At 34.1% G+C, this 16,541-nt stretch overlaps 2 protein-coding genes across 3 annotated transcripts in view; one reads left to right on the top strand and one right to left on the bottom strand.

Annotated features, from left to right (window-relative positions):
* LOC115874892 lies at positions 1 to 843 on the top strand. Its single transcript, XM_030890192.1, has one exon. The coding sequence runs from the start codon at positions 1 to 3 to the stop codon at positions 841 to 843; it is 843 nt and encodes a 280-aa protein (XP_030746052.1).
* Positions 844 to 3,383: 2,540 nt separating this feature from the next.
* The window catches only part of LOC115874950, a 153,711-nt gene continuing 140,553 nt past the window's right edge, over positions 3,384 to 16,541 (bottom strand). Inside the window, exons 18-21 of one of the 2 annotated variants that reach the window (XM_030890259.1) lie at positions 13,703 to 13,843; positions 11,251 to 11,355; positions 5,868 to 6,013; positions 3,384 to 3,590 (exon numbers count right to left, since the gene is read on the bottom strand). In XM_030890259.1, coding sequence (XP_030746119.1) covers positions 5,879 to 6,013; positions 11,251 to 11,355; positions 13,703 to 13,843 — 381 coding nt within the window. In that variant the 3' untranslated portion in view covers positions 3,384 to 3,590; positions 5,868 to 5,878. The remainder of the gene's footprint in view (positions 3,591 to 5,867; positions 6,014 to 11,250; positions 11,356 to 13,702; positions 13,844 to 16,541) is intronic. The other variant, XM_030890258.1, reaches the window with a different exon arrangement.

Genomic DNA, 16,541 nt, shown 5'->3' with positions numbered 1-16,541 from the left:
ATGGGTGAACTTCCTCGCGAAAGAGTCACTCCTAGTAGTCCATTTCATATAACTGGCATAGATTACGCAGGGCCATTTTTTATAAAGCGCAATCGAAAAACTCAAGACAAATGTTATGTGGGAGTTTTTATCTGTTTTTCCACGAAAGCAATTCATCTCGAGCTCATATCATCTTTATTTTCAAAATCTTTTATCCAAGCATTGCGTCGTTTTACCTCTAGACGGGGCAAACCTTATAAAATTCTCTCGGATAACGGAACCACGTTTGTTGGTGCTAAAAGAGAGCTCGGTCAATTTCTAAAACAAAATGCATCCAATTTAATTGACTTATGTGCTAACGATAAAATTGAGTGGTTATTTATACCTCCGTATTCGCCTCATTTCGGTGGTCTTTGGGAGGCAGGAGTTAAAAGTACCAAACACCATCTTAAAAGGATTCTAGCAAATGCTCGACTTACGTTCGAAGAGTTTACTACGGTGTTGTGCCAAATTGAAGCTATCTTGAACTCTCGACCACTTTGCCCACTTTCTTCCGATCCCAATGATTTCCTTTCTTTGACCCCGGCTCACTTTCTTATTGGACATCAACTGACTGCTGTACCTGACGAAGCTCTAGAAGATGCGAAGACCAATAGACTGACAAGTTATCAACTTGTCCAGCAGATGTGTCAACACTTTTGGCGACGTTGGCACCGCGAGTACATATCCGAATTGCAACAAAGACAGAAATGGAATTGCTCACAAGGAAAACTGGAGGTTGATAGTCTAGTTTTGAATCAAAGAAGACAATGCTCCTCCTACTCGGAAAATGGGTTGCATCATTCGTCTTCATCTTGGTTCTGACGGCGTCAGTAGAGTGGCCTCCATTAGAACATCCCAAGGTGTTATCAAAAGAAGCTTTTCCAAGATTTGCCCTCTTCCAATTGATGTTTGAAAGATGTAACTCTTTCAAGGCCGGGGCCATGTTTGGGCTCAAGCTTCTAAATGCTGCACTTGTTCCATCTAAATGCTGCCCCCGCTCCATCTAAATGCTGCAACCGATCTTGACCTTTTATCTCTGCGCCTGACGTCCAGCAATCGGACGGAAGGGGACCTGTCACTTACCACCAGCCCGGCAAGCCGCAAGAATTTACATTTCTTTGTTTTATTAAAACAATTTGTTATATCTTATATTAACATTAATAAACTATTAAAAAATACAGTCCACTATATAACCAGCATAACACATAGTCTTGCAAAACCGCAGAGAGAAAGAGTCTCTGTAAGCGGACTGGATACAACAAAAACTAAATATAACAATTAAAACTAATTAACATAGAATATAAAATTTCCTTATTACTAATCTTATAATACAACATACTACATTATATTTTAACCTATTGAGTATTCTTGAAATTATCCTATAGTTACATAACCAAACCAAACAAACCAATTTAATATTTTTTTCTTTAGAGTTTTTCTTTTACATGACAAAAATTTCATATTGAGTGGTAATGCATTAAAAGTATTTATAGCACTGACATAGCTGACATTCTTTGAAAACAAATGGACATTAGTTACTTAGTTTAGTTACTCAGTGTGATATAGCTGTGTTTTGTTTCATTGTTTTTAAAAATGTTATTATTTTATTTTAAAAGTATACCTAAGCTATGCCTTTCAGCTCATTTAGGTATCAGAATTTATTATTTTTTTGTTTTGTATTTGGTTATATACGGCTGTGAACGTAGAACCACCAAGATTGATCTTTGTTTAAGTTTGTTTATATTTGTTAATATATCTTTATCTTTACTTGCCTAGCGATTTTTTTACATTTAAGGTAAATGACCATAAATGACCGTAAATGACAAAAATGACACATAAATGACAATGTAATGTCAAAAGTGAAATCATATAAAATATAACATAACATAACAAAACAACCGTTGAAAATGGGTATAGTTATAGCAAATGCAGAATTCAATTCTGCATCGATTGCACCAAACCAAACCAACTATCGAAAAATATACATGGTGTCTCATTTGAAATAATAAACTTTTTTGAGTTTGAAAATAATCTAATCAATTATCAAATTTCAGACACCTTGTATGCGATAAATTAGTTGTCAATATGAACTTTGAAAGTATTAGTCCTCTGCTCCAGTTTACCGCAAAAGCGTTTATCACTGATTCAAAATGAGTAAAAGAAACTTCCTTGGTTAAAAATAGAGGTAATTCTGTAAAATTTTTAAAATAAATCAAGATATCTGAGAAACAGTTGAAATAGGTATAGCGAAACATGAAACTCAGCATAAAATTTTCTTAGAAATTCAAAAATAAAATAATATACAGGTTGTTCCATTTAAAATAAGGAAGTTAATCGCGACTTCCGGTGTAACTGGAAGTGGTGTACCTTGAAAATATTTTTAAATGAAAGGAAATTTTAAATAACTATAAGTGTCAACATTTCAAACTTCTAAGTTTTTCCTAACCTCAAAAACTTCTAACGAACGGCAATGGTGAGAAACAGTGTATACATTAATAAAAATAATCGGCTGCTCAAATGCCGGGTGTAGGATTCGAACCCACTACCTTGAGACTGGTAGACGAGAGCCTGTACTTCTACGCCACCGGGTAACTTTTTTTGTCAATTATGATATATGTATTTATTATTTCGATTCCAAATCAAAATGGGGAGGGGAGGTATTAACGGTGAAAATTTGTATGTAATGTTTTAAGTAAATTTTGACCTAGAACTATAAAAGTTTGCACATAATTTCTTTACTAAGTTTGATCTGCAACACCAAGACTGTGCAAGACTCTAGCCTAAGGCTAAGCGCAATTTGAGACGGGTTTGCATTACATCGCGTGTGACATGACCTGGCGCGACGCGAGTTGTTGTAAACTGCAGAAATAAATGGAACAGCGCAAATTGGCAACAAAGCATCACTTGACCAGCACGCGTCGCTGTAGTTCAGACACAGTTTCGCGCATCGCGTGTCTAGGTAGTTTTCGGAAAAGTTAATAGAATTGTTATGTCTAAATTTTAGTTTATTAGGTCTTTAGGCAAATGTTTGCAGCTAAATATCAAAATATTGTTCGAAAATTAAAATTGTAGCATTATTGTCACTAAAATTTATTCCAAGTTTTCTGAAAACAAGCTTTTTGGGGTTAGGCCGTTTTTGCGCTGGTAGTCTCATATTTTTTATCTTTGCATTTTTTTATAATCGGATGATGACAATTATTTTCATAATCGAATTATGAATGATTATTAATTTGAATTATCCTATCACTAGTTACAACCATAAAGGAATGTAAAATAGGCTGTATAAGAGATACCAGTATTACGCCGGAGAAGTTGAGGTAAAAAGGAAATACGTAATAATACTTTTAAACACACATTTTAATACAAATTTTATATCTTGTTTTTTCAATATTTATTAAAAAAATACTTTTAATCTTAAAATCACAGGATATCACAGATTTTACAAAATTTATAAGACTTCACTTCATATTTTTTCAAATCTACTTCTTCTTTTCACTTGACACGTTATAGACGACATCATTTTTTCTTAGGCACGTTATCTGGTGGTTCTCTCTTCTATGTACGTGGATCTAAAATATTATAAGAAGAGTTGTAATTCAGTAAGCTAACTTAAATTATTAGGCAGGATGATTTTTTCTTAACAAGTATGGACATAGCTCCGCTAAAAATACAGTAGTGAAAATTTTCTGGAATCTTTTCTACTTTTACCTTAGTGAACAAATAGCTTTGTTCACACAGCAAAATATCTCATGTCAATCAAATGTCAACGAGTTAAGATTGATTTTCATGCATCCGTTGTCCGACGATACGATGATACGATATTAATTTTATTGGTTGAATATAAAAATTTCAATTGGTTAACCGTTTCTAACCAATCGCAGTCTTTAAAATCAACCAATAAAATTAATATCGTATCATCGTATCGTCGGATAACGGATGCATGAAAAGTAAGCTTAGTAATTTAGAATGACATGAAAATTAACTTTTGACAGTCCTGTGTTGTCATAAATTGTTCTTGTCTTGTTAAATTTGATTAAGTCTAAATTAAGAAACGTACTGGTACAAAGATTATTCATAGTATGAAAGAGATCAATTATAGGCACCGTAAAACATATCAAAAGATTCCTATCCTTCAATAAGAAGAAGAGAGACGGCCACCTTTTATTCCAATTAATTTAAGTTGATCAGTTGATTGTCAATCACCATACCATACAGATATATTAAAATCAATTTTTTTTATAAATACATTTTTTAAAAAAGCATTTCTGAATGTTCGAGAGTTATTTGGCACAGTCGGGTAGGATACACAGAATCCCCGTATCGAACGTGAATTTTCGTTTTAACGATTGCCTGTAAACAGATCCTAGACAGCTGGCGAAAAGTGGAAAGCATACTGGCGGCTCTGCAAAAATCAAGAAACCGACCTCGTATTGGATCATTACACAATTCGCTCGTGCAGAACATCGAAGTTTGAAACAACATTGTCCAAATTTGCGAAGAAACCATCAGCGAAGACTACATTGCACACCTGGTGATTTCTTCATAGAACAGCATGCTCAGAATCGCTCTCATCATAGTGTAAGTACAATTTATGGAAGAATTTCCAGAAATTTTTGAAAAATTAAGCTTCAAAAAACCTTCAACTGGCTCTCAACCAACTAACGAAATTTTACAAAGGCATTTAAATTCGAATATAAGCAAAATGACACAAACTTTTAAAGCTGAGTATTTAAATTGTCTGTCTGAATTTGACGGCAATCCTACCGAATTAAATCGATATATTTCCATTAGCGAATCATTAATAAATAATTTTTATAACTGTAGTAATCCAAATAAATCTGAAAATACTTATTTAATGAATTCTATAATTTCTAAGCTTAAGGGAAACGCAAAAATAGTTGTAAGCATTCACCCAAGAACCGATATTCCGCATTCTATCCAACTACAACGGCACAAACCATCGTATCGATGCATTGGCGTAAAGTGCCCTACTCACGCGGCAATTTCTTGTCAATCTGCAGGGCACAATTTGCAGGCACCCTGCAGAATTAAGTATTAAGTAGCAACTGTTTTAAAGTGGTCAAGATGTTGGCCCTAGAGAAAGAAATCTGGACGCAAATTATTGACCTTTATAAGGACATTCCTCGCTCATTCTTAAAAAAATTCTAAAGTCTTCCACTTCCAATTCTCTCATCATATTTATCTGAGAGAAATGTTTCCTTTGCCTTAACCAGTTTTTGGTTCACCACCTTCTTTTATTATGACTTGGAATTACAGACATTGCTAATTCAATGCCAACTTTTTGTTTTTTTGTTAAATATGGAGCCATAATAATATCACAAATCTCACAACTTTGATGCCTCTTCAACTGATTGCTGTCCCGCTAATTGCATCGTATGGAGCAGAGCGCCAATTTGATACAACACATAATCTGTTGGGTCCTGCTAATTGTTCCCTGCTGATTGAAATAAAAATTGCCGCGTGAGTAGGGCACCAAATCAAATTCAAAATTTCCATTGATTAGAATATAACCAGAATAGGTATAGCTTATGCATTAGATTCATTTATTTCAATAAATATAAAAAAATGAAAAAAATAAGAAGGAATTAACCAAGAATTTACTAAAATTACTAAAATAAAAAATTAAAAGCAACGAAAAAAAATGGGTAAACATTTTAGTATTTTATCTATAAAATACAATACAGAAGGTTTAACATTAATACATTTACAGTAACTTAATTCCGACGTAAAAGTCTCCGGGCACTCCACTAATAACACTTGTAATAAAGTATAACATTTGTCTATAAAAATATAGATAGGCTGATTAATAATTTTGAAAGGATTACTTTTTACCTCGTCACTGCGATCCACAACCTGATTTTCCTTGACCGGATCCTCCACATCCTGATCTGCCTTGACCCGATCCTCCACAACCTGATCTTCCTTGACCGGATCCTCCAGAACCTGCTCTTCCTTGACTGGGTGCTTGGACCTAAAATTAGAATTTATTGTCATTATGTGTTTTTATTAATACAGTAAAACTTCCATATAGCGGCCACAAAAATTTTCAAAGGAATGTGGCCGTTAAGGGAAGTGGCCACTATTGGGAACAATAAAATACAGATACCAATGTAAAATGCCTTTATTTTGGAAACGTGCAAAGTAATTAAAATTAAGTACGAGCATGTAGTACAAACACACAATAAGTGTTAATAAATGATCTTCAGTTTTAGATTTTTGGCACAAAAAAATAATTCAGTTGTTACAAAAAAACTTTATTACATAAGAATTTTTCAAAAAAACTTACAATGTATACATATGTATTTTACACATAGGTATTCTTATATACATATGTACAATTGACTTTAAAAAGTTACAAAATGATAACCTTATTTTATATGGTGAAAAACTGATTAATGGTAGTCTGCTTTAAATTTTTAATTTTGATTTTTGTAATTTCACTTTCAAATTTCATCAAAGTATGGGCAATATCAACCGCTAGTTCGTCTTTGTTTTGAATCACCAAAAAATTCTGAATGTCTCTTAATTTTTCACATACTTCACTCATATTATTTATAGATGAACACAGAATGTCTTGGCCTTCATCTTCTTCCTCTTCGGCTTGAGTGGAGTCCTGTCTGTCCTTGTTGTTTGTAAATTCCTGGATTATTCCCTGCATCTCTAAACTAGGATTTTCCGTAGGGACATCTGAATCGACTGTCAGATATTCTTTAAGATCTGGACTTCCTGGCATGTTTTTTAAAATTGAAGATAACTGACTTAAAGGAATGTCGTCCTCTTCGTCAAATGCATCGTCCCCTTTGACGGTTGCAAATCCCGCTTTTTGGAAACATTTTTTTATAGTGTTCGATGTAACATTTTTCCATGCTGTACTTATCCACACCATAGTACTTGCCAAATTTATGCTCTCTTTAGCCTTTTCCATCGTTTCTTCGGTATTAGTAAAAGTCAAAAGTCTTTTAATAAAAAATTGACGATATTTTAATTTAAAATTTTGAATAATTCCTTGGTCCAACGGCTGGCAATGAGATGTCGTATTTGGAGGAAAAAAAATTATACGAACATTTTCAAGTTCTATTTTTGGGTGAGACGTGGCATTATCCAAAAATAAAAGAACTTTTCTACCCTGCCGTTTCATTTTGGTGTCAAAGGTTTTGAGCCAAGATGTCATTATATCTGTCGTCATCCAAGCTTTTTTGTTGGATACCCATTCTATCGGCAATTTATCTACATGCGCTCCTTTAAAACATCTCGGGTTTTTGCTCTTACCTATAACTAGCGGATTTTCCTTCTCACCATGCATGCTGCAACAGAAAAGCAGTGTCACTCGTTGTTTAGCTGATTTTTTGCCAGCACATTTATCATTCTTTAAAGCAAAGGTTTTGTTTGGCATTGCCATATAATAAAGCCCTGTTTCGTCTGCATTAAAAATGTCTTTAGTGTCGTATTCCTTAATGATTGCTGTTAATTTTGTTTTCCAGTCTTCAACAGTCACTTCATCCACATCTGCAGACTCACCACAAATTGTTTTGAAGTTAATATTATGTCTCTTGCAAAACTTATTTAACCAGCCAGTTGAAGCCTTAAATTCACTAAGTTTCAAGGATGTAGATACCTCAAGAGCTTTTTCCCGAATTAAGGTTCCCGATATGGGTATGTTTTTGTTCCTTGCCTTACAAAACCATTCGTAAACTAGTTGATCGATTGCAAATCCTTCTGTTTTAGGAAACTTTCGTTTTTTATCTGCATTGCATCCTTCTTCTTCAAACATTTTTTTTAATTCCACTTTGTTTTTTAAAATGTCGTTCACTTGCGTTCTTCCAACACCAAACTTTTCCGCCAACTTTCGAGCACTGCTGTTATATTTATCACTTTCCGCGACAATATTTAATTTCTCTTTAATAGACAAACGTTTACGTTTCAAAGACATGGTTGCTGTTCTTTCAGAGTAAGAAACTAAACTGATTCTATATCTCCCAAAAATTTCAGCAAACTACTGACGAATTTGTATTGTATTTGTCACTCTCTGTAAATAAAAATAAAAAAAAAATCTAGCTAGGAAAGGAGCGAACACTCCACTAACTGGACCAGAACCGTTCTGCTTTCCAAGTGGTAACCAACTCAAGGCGGAACTCAAGAACTTGGAAGATTCCATCCGCAACCTGGAATGGAAATCTTGCAATGGTCTAGGACACTCGAAGAAGTTTCTGAGGGCTTATGATCAAGAAAATCACAGATCTTCCTGGGTCTGAGTAAGAACAATCTTCGGATTGTCACGGGGTTTTTAACAGGACACTGTCTCCTCAATGAACACCTCAGTAGATTGAAAGTAAGAAGAAACGGCGAATGCAGATTCTGTGGGGAAGATGGTGAAACACCAGTACACCTCATCACTGAGTGCGCCGAGACGACAACCATTCGTGCCATGAATTTTGGTACGACTGATATTGGAGATGGAGAACTACCCTCTATAAAACCGTCCCAGATACTGGCTTTTGTCAAAGCCCTGGGACTGTATGATGAGTTATGATTCAAGAAAGGGGGACACAATGGATCTGTAAGGTTGAAGTGATTAACCCCCCTCCCACTCATTCTAAATTCTAATTCACTCTCTGTACCTACTTCTTAAACAAATTATAAATGTTTATTGCTTGGAATTTCCTAAAGTGTCCTGAAACAGCTCTTGTTAGACAAAAAAAAGGTTCGAAGGGTTCGGTTTTTGGCCGGTATTGGGGCAATAAATTTAATGGGTTTTTCCCTAAAATGTACCTTTGAAGCGGCCGGTGACCGCTTTCGGAATTAACGTTATTGAGAAATATTTTAATATAGGAATTCCCCTAAGATTAATTCAAACAACTGAAAGTTGACCGCTAACAGAAGTGACCGCTTTTTAGAAGTGGCCGAAATGGGAAGTTTTACTGTATATCGCTTTAACAAAGCTAAACTGAAATTAAAACTTCGGACTTATTGATCAAGGTCAGTTATCCTTCTGACCGAAACGTTGTGTTAATCAAAACAAATAAAGAAAATGGAAATTTTTTTTTTAGTTTCACCAGGCACCGTTTGCAACCTAGGAGATGGAAAAAATTATGAAAAAATGAAAAATAAAAAACGAAAAACACAGTGTACAGTGTGGACCAAACTGGACGCGTTTAAAGGGAAACTCCATTATTCATAAGAGATGGACGAAAACTAATATCGGTATCTGGAGCTCAATTTTTATCAAAAACATGATGGTGAAAACCGCACATCGATATCTGTTATCGTTTCAGAGTTACGGGGTGTTTTTCAAAAATGTTCATTTTTAACAAATCGCTGTAACTTTTTTACTATGGAAAATGTTTATGTATACTATGGAAAATGTAATATATTTCCAAAGTATTTTTTTACGTGGAATTTAATAGTTTAGGTATAATTTCTTTTAAATTAATAATTTAAGAATTATCAACAGAAAATTTGCTTTTTTATATGAGAGACCCTCTATATTTGTAATTCATTGAAATTAATTTAAAATTACCTTTCCAGAAATATATTCAAGAAAAAGCAATCAAACGAACCGATGAAAGATGAAAACCGCAATCTTAACTAATAGTCCTGTAAAAAATAAATTGGCTGCAATTGAGTCAGCTAGATTGGCAAAAAAAGGTAAAAGCCTTAATTTTGAAGCTCCAAATAAACTTAAGATATCCAAACTAGAAACTAAAAAGTCCAAGATTAATAGGAAGAAAGAAAGACGGTGAAGATGAAGAAAAAGAGGAATGATATTGTATTTGTTGTTTTGAACCCTATTCAAATAGTAAAGCCAAGGAAAATTGGATCAAATGTCTGTAATGTGAGATTCGGGCTCATGAAGCACTGGTAGCGAACATTCATACATGTGTCACAATTGATTATCAGAATAATATATTTCAATAAATACCTTCAAATTATATGGTTGTTTCTACGTTACAATCCTTATTTCTACCCAAAAATTATCTGTTTCAACTTATCTCGGTATGAGGGGTGATGAAACAAAATGAATTGTGACGTTTCAGTCGACTTTTTGTTACCTCTTCTTCTTCTAGTGTAGATCAATTAATGGGTGTTTGCTATAACATTTTCCATTGCTTCTCTGTTCCGAGCGGTGTGTATTAACGACTGCACATCGTGTAGCCCTGTCCACTGTCTAATATCCCTCAGCCAAGACATTTTCTTCCTTCCGATACCCCTCCGGCCTTCGATCAACAGATGCCAGAATTGATATTTGGGGTTTCGCATTATGTGCCCCAGGTGTGCAGTCTTTTTAATCAATTCAAACAATTTACGCTCTCTGTCAACCCATCAGAGAACCTCTTCATTCGTCAACCTAGCCGTCCAAGGTATCTTCAGGATTCTGCGATATAGCCACATCTCGAAAGCCTCCAATTTGTTGATGGTAGCTGCTTTCAATGTCCAACCTTCCATACCATAAAGGAGCACCGGCCACACATAATACTTTACGAATCCTAATCTAAGGTTAAGGTCAAAATTAGAACAGACAAGTACTTTTCGAAACCTCAAGAATGCCTGTCGAGCTTGTTCGATGCGACATTTAATTTCCTTGTCTGATGTCCAATCTTCGGAGTGCCAGATGCCCAAATACTTAAATTTATCTACTCTTTCTATGGGCCTTGTGTTAAATGTTAGGATGTAGTTTCTAAAACATCTGGATATTATCATAAATTTGGTTGTGAGAGCAGTTGTTGTAGGTATGTTAACAGAATTCGAATTTTTGTTACTAGAATTAACATTATCTCTCTCTGTGTGTTACTAATTTGCAAGTGCAAGAAATGTACTATCAATGGATATACTATCAATGGTTTCAACTCCCCTCGGTCTCCCTTATGTGTGTTTACTTCTATTGGGAAATATTGAGATTTTATATTAATTCCTAGAACCCTCTGTGAAAATTGGTCGAGTACAAAGGATGTTTAGAAGTAAAATTTTAATGGGACTTTCTGTAACTAGTCAGCTATCAGTATCTTTTTGATTATGTATTGTGTAAGATATTAAGCATTTATTTAAAACCGAATGTCTTTCTTCTAGCGCACCATAAACTGTGATATTGTAATAAATAAATAATAAGGTACTTTTTGTGAAAAAATATTCTCGTATTATGGCCAAGTTATTATTTACGTTAATAACTATTCCCAAAATCAATAATAAGTAATAATTATAAACAATATCTACCTGTGACGGGACAAAACCAGTAAAAGGCCTACGTACACCTTCATATCTCGGAACAGCTCCTTGTTGTTGGATCACTCTTGAACGTGCACCAGACTGGCTAGCAACCTTTAAATTTAAAATAAATTAATACTATACAGGATCAGTTCGGTCCAAACAGCGATATCGTCTCACAGAGACATACAGGGTCCGGCAATAGTGCGTCGGGCATCTGTAGCTAATAGAATAAAAAAATTGGAAATTTTGTTTAAGTGTAAAGTAAAAAAAAAGTACCTATGTACGACGATGTATTTCAGGAAAATATTTTAACTTCTATAGGGTGGCTCAAAAAAGTGTGAGTGGATCGGTATAACTTTTTTTAATTGGAAAACCCTGTATATTTTCGCATTTTTAGCTTCCTTTCAAATCAATTTACGTAATCCTAAGATATGAGTAAATATTTTTCGATAGTTTCAGAGATATTAATAAATAAATAAAAAATATATGTTTTTCAGGCTTTCTTAAAAAAATATATTAATGTGCACAATATTTGATTATGGACAGGATGAGGTAGTTATTGACGCTATTAAAATTGGAGGAAAAGAACTACTAAAGGCACTGAAGCTTCTATTCAACGAGTGTTTGTCAAAATGCATAACACCAGCACAATGGAATAATGCAACTATTGTTTTAATGCATAAAAAAGGCGATACCACCGATCTTGAAAACTATAGACCCATTAGCCTGTTATCTCCCTTATATAAACTTTTTCCGAAAATAATTACCAACAGACTGACGCCAAGTTAGACCAATATCAACCGCCAGAGCAAGCCGGATTCAGATTAGGTTTCGGCACAAATGATCACCTTCAAACTCTAAAAAGCCTAATTGAGAAATCGGTCGAATACAATAGACCGTTAGTTTTAGTGTTTGTCGATTACAAAAAGGCATTTGATACCATCAGCCAACAAAAAATGTTGAAATCTCTCGTTGACTCTCGTATAGTGATTAAACATATATGAGAACGCTACAGCTTGTGTTACGCTTCATGAAGTTACTAACACCTTCCACATAGAAAAAGGTGTTCGCCAAGGCGACACCATCTCTCCAAAATTAAATTTAAAAAAAGCGTCCATTAATCCCAAAGGGACCTGATTTATAAATACAAAAGACAAAGCAAAACATGAGACCGAGACTTGAGTCCTCAGTCCAATTTTTTGACTCGTTTTGCTTGGTCTCTTGTATTTCTCCAAAATTATTTAATAATTTGCTCCAATATATGTGCAAACAGGTAGAATGGAACGAATTGGGTATAAATATATATGGCGAAAATTTGAACCACCTGCGATTTGCTGATAACATTGTCTTGATATTCGATTGTGTAAATAAAGAAATGTTACAAAAATGTAACCTCTGAACAAATGGTACTAAAAATCAACATCTCAAAAACCCAAGTGATGACAAACCTAATAATTGGCGGTGGAATTAACCAATATCAAATAGAAGAAACAACTGCTTACAAGTACTTGTAAGCGTATAAGCCGCAATAACCAAATTTGCAAGCTTAACAGACCAATAGGACTGGCTTGGGCCGGCTATGGACAATTGAAATACATTTTCAACGGGGCACTTCTGATATGTTTGAGGAGAAAGCTATTCAATCAATGCGTACTTCCTGTTCTTACGTATGGTGCGGAGACCCTAACATTAACCAAGAAAACAGTAATCAAAATCAGAATAACGCAAAGAGCAATGGAAAGATCAATGTTAGGGCTATCTCTAAGAGACAAAGTACCGAATATAAGTACTAGACAGAACAAAAGTCATGGATACCATAGAGAAAATAACTACTTTGAAATGGAATTGGGCAGGGCACATTGCAAGGCTAAACGATGACCGATGGACGAAGAAAATAATAGAGTGGGGACTAAGACATGATGCTTTCAGGAACAAAGGCCGTCCTCCAACCAGATGGCATGACGACTTAAGACAGTAGACCACAGTAACTGAATGCAAATAGCTCAAGATTGGGAGTTATGGAAGCAAACGAGGGAGGCCTACGTCCAGCAGTGGACTTTAATAGCTGGTTGATGATGATGATGAAGTCCTGAGAAACTTCTTCGAGTCTAAAAGATCTAACAAACAGCAGTATAAAATAGAGAAATTTATAATCATATATTGTGCACGTTATAATTTAGTTTATTATACTTTCGTTACATTATTTTAGTTTTAAGATATCATGATTAAGTGGAAGAGCGACAACTATGTGCAATTTTTGCTATGGTTGCTATTTAAGTAATTATATCTTTATAGATTTTCATAATAAATGGGGCCATATTATATGTAATATGGCTAACAACGTAGGTGTAACATATGTAACAGCTACGTTTTGAAAAAAGTCGACGATGGTAGAAAAATATTTACGTTAATAACTACCAAAACTTAATAATAATTAATAATTAGGAACGATACATACCTGTGACGGAACAAAACCAGTGAAAGGCCTAGGTGGTGGTGGTTGGGCTGAAGGTCGTGCGATACTTGGTGCTACACCTCTAGGTCTCGGAACAGCTCCTTGTCGTTGAGCCAATCTTGAACGTTCACTTAACATGCTAGTCTTTGAATTTAAAACCAATTAATGCAGACAATACTACACTTCATGCAAATTGACAAAATGCTGTAAATTTTTGAATTACCTTTCTAGTAAATTTTAGAAACATATCAGAAGTAACTGACCATTTAGAATTATTTTTTTGGTATACTAAAATAGCGAGGCTAAATATACGGTGTCACAAAAGTCCGCATCACGTGGAATTGTTGCTTATATTTATTGACTTGAAATTCTTAAAAATTACATTAGAAAATTTACTCTCCTTCTTCTTCTTCTTTTTTTATGGTGACTCTGCTACAAGGCAACCGCCAGCTCAATTTGAGAGTGACCAAGATGTTGACTGGCTTTAAACCATATCAAGGACACTGATTCTTATCTGAGTAAAATGTATAATGGGAAAATTTTAATATAACTGAATATAACTAACTTCTATGAAGGTAACCTGTGACTGTAAACTGCTATTATTATTATTTATTAAATATATAAATGACGTGCTGAAAGGAAGATTATATCACAAACAAAGGCACATAGGGTAGAGGTCACACAAACAGACTGCATTCGGAAACTGAAACAAAAAGAAAATAAAAATAGAAAGTTGAGCATTATAATTTAATTCTATTAATGTTTAAAAATATCATAAAAGTTTCTATTAATTTTTCACTTGGCTTAGACAAAACTGTAAATATTGATAGTGGAGTAGGAAAATTCATTTTAATAAATTTTTGATATAAATCTAAATTAAACAAAAAATTTATAGGACATTCTAAAAAGATATGATTTAGGTCTTCAACAGAGCCACACTCACAGTATGGATCTTCCTTCACTTTAATTTTATATAAATGGTTTTTTGTTAAGCAATGGCCTGTACGCATTCTAATTAACGTTGTAATATGTTTTCTATCTATATACTTCCAATTTTCTTTATAATTACACAAAATATCAGTTTTAATTGAATTAAAAATATCTATTAAATCCATCTCCATACATTTCGGAATATTTAAATCTTTTCCAATATTAGCCAACAAATCTGCCTCTGTATTTCCCAAGATATTGGACTGACCTGGAATCCAGACAATCCTGATGTCAAAACCATTAGAATTTGCTAAACAAATTAAACGTTTGGTTCTTAAGGTCCAATAATCAGCAGATGCTTTAAAGAGATTTTTACTAATTTTTTGAATTGAACTTTTGGAATCTGAAAAGATAATAACACTACGCAAATTCTTTTTAATAGCAAACTTTACTGCATCATGAATAGCTATGGTTTCTGCCTTACAAATACTTAAAGAATCAGGTAGTAGCGAAGAAAATTTAAAATTTATATATGGAATATATATTCCAAATCCTGTTCTTTTATCTTTTTTAGATGCATCTGTAAAAATAAAAATATGAACATTTTTAAAACGTTCAGATACTGACAAAAATTGTTCCTTAATAGAAAAATCATGTTTATTAATTTGACAATCAACTAATTTAATAGAATCATTGAAAATATTAAAACTAACTTCATAACACGGAAAATTTTGACTAACATAAAGATTATCAATATAAGGCAGAAAGTCATGTAAAGCTGAGACCACATAAGGTACATTATTACTTTTGTGTATTGTTTAGCACGATTAAATCGGTTTTAATAAGATACGGTCTAAGACAAGTTATCTTCCTATTGTAAGAACTTTCTTACTAAGTGGCATGAGGATAGTATGCTTGCTTTTTGTAACTCAATATCGAGATTGTGCTGAAATTTTAATTCCTTTAGTGATTGAAGCAGTTTTGTGGGGATTATCCCAGTTGAGGATAATACAATTGGGACGGTGTATACATATTTTTGTTTCCAAATCCGTTTAATTTCAGAGGAGAGATCAACATATTTTTGAATTTTTGTGCTGTGTGATGATGAAAGGTTTTTGCTACCTGGTACGCGATAAGGTAAGTAATTTGTTCTTTTTTGAAGGTAAGTATTATATCCGGCCTATTGTGTGGTATTGTTTTGTCCGTTATGATACTTCTGTCCCATAGCAATTTATGATTTTCCGACTCTAGCACTGGGTCAGGTAAGTATTTAAAATAGGGAGGCGTTTCAGATAGTAAACCATACTTAACTGCCAGGTTTTTATGTACTATTTTCGCTACATTGTTGTGTCTTTCTGTATATTCTACAGGTGCTAATATTTGACATCCGTTTAGTATGTGCTCAATAGTTTCTCCGATTTTGCCACATTTTCTGCATCTATCTTCAACTCCAGGAAATTTAAGGATGTATTTTTGGTAATTTCGTGTAGGAAGAACTTTGTCTTGAATAGCGAATAAGTAACCTTCTGTCTCAGCGTACAGATCTCCGTTACTTAACCATTTGTTTGACGCTTTGATGTCAACATTATCCTGGTGCAAGTCAGAGAAATGCCCGCCGTGAATCGCTTTTTGAGCCCATCGTTGTAAAAGGGCTTCTGCAGGTTCAATTTCAATTTCCATTGTCCTGTTCGCCATATTTAGCGGAGTAAAACTCTTATCAGCTTCTACTACCGTTCTATGTAACAGTGAAGTTTTACTGAAAAAATACTGTCGAAGTTTACAGATTTGGCTATTATGCAGATTAAGTAGGTGCAAAATTCCTCTTCCGCCTTTACTTCTCGGGAGACTCCACCTTTCTGAACATGAGTTGGGGTGTTGATGCCCATGCTTTTTGAAAATTGACCGCATTGTC

Source organism: Sitophilus oryzae, unplaced genomic scaffold, assembly GCF_002938485.1.
Source record: "Sitophilus oryzae breed Bouriz unplaced genomic scaffold, Soryzae_2.0 scaffold_1307_pilon_pilon, whole genome shotgun sequence".
NCBI classification, from domain to species: domain Eukaryota; kingdom Metazoa; phylum Arthropoda; class Insecta; order Coleoptera; family Curculionidae; genus Sitophilus; species Sitophilus oryzae.
This window is presented reverse-complemented; position numbering and strand designations above follow the sequence as displayed.

What these genes read in the sequence shown, in the direction of transcription:
- LOC115874892 (XM_030890192.1), top strand. Translation starts at nt 1, where the DNA reads ATGGGTGAACTTCCTCGCGAAAGAGTCACTCCTAGTAGTCCATTTCAT.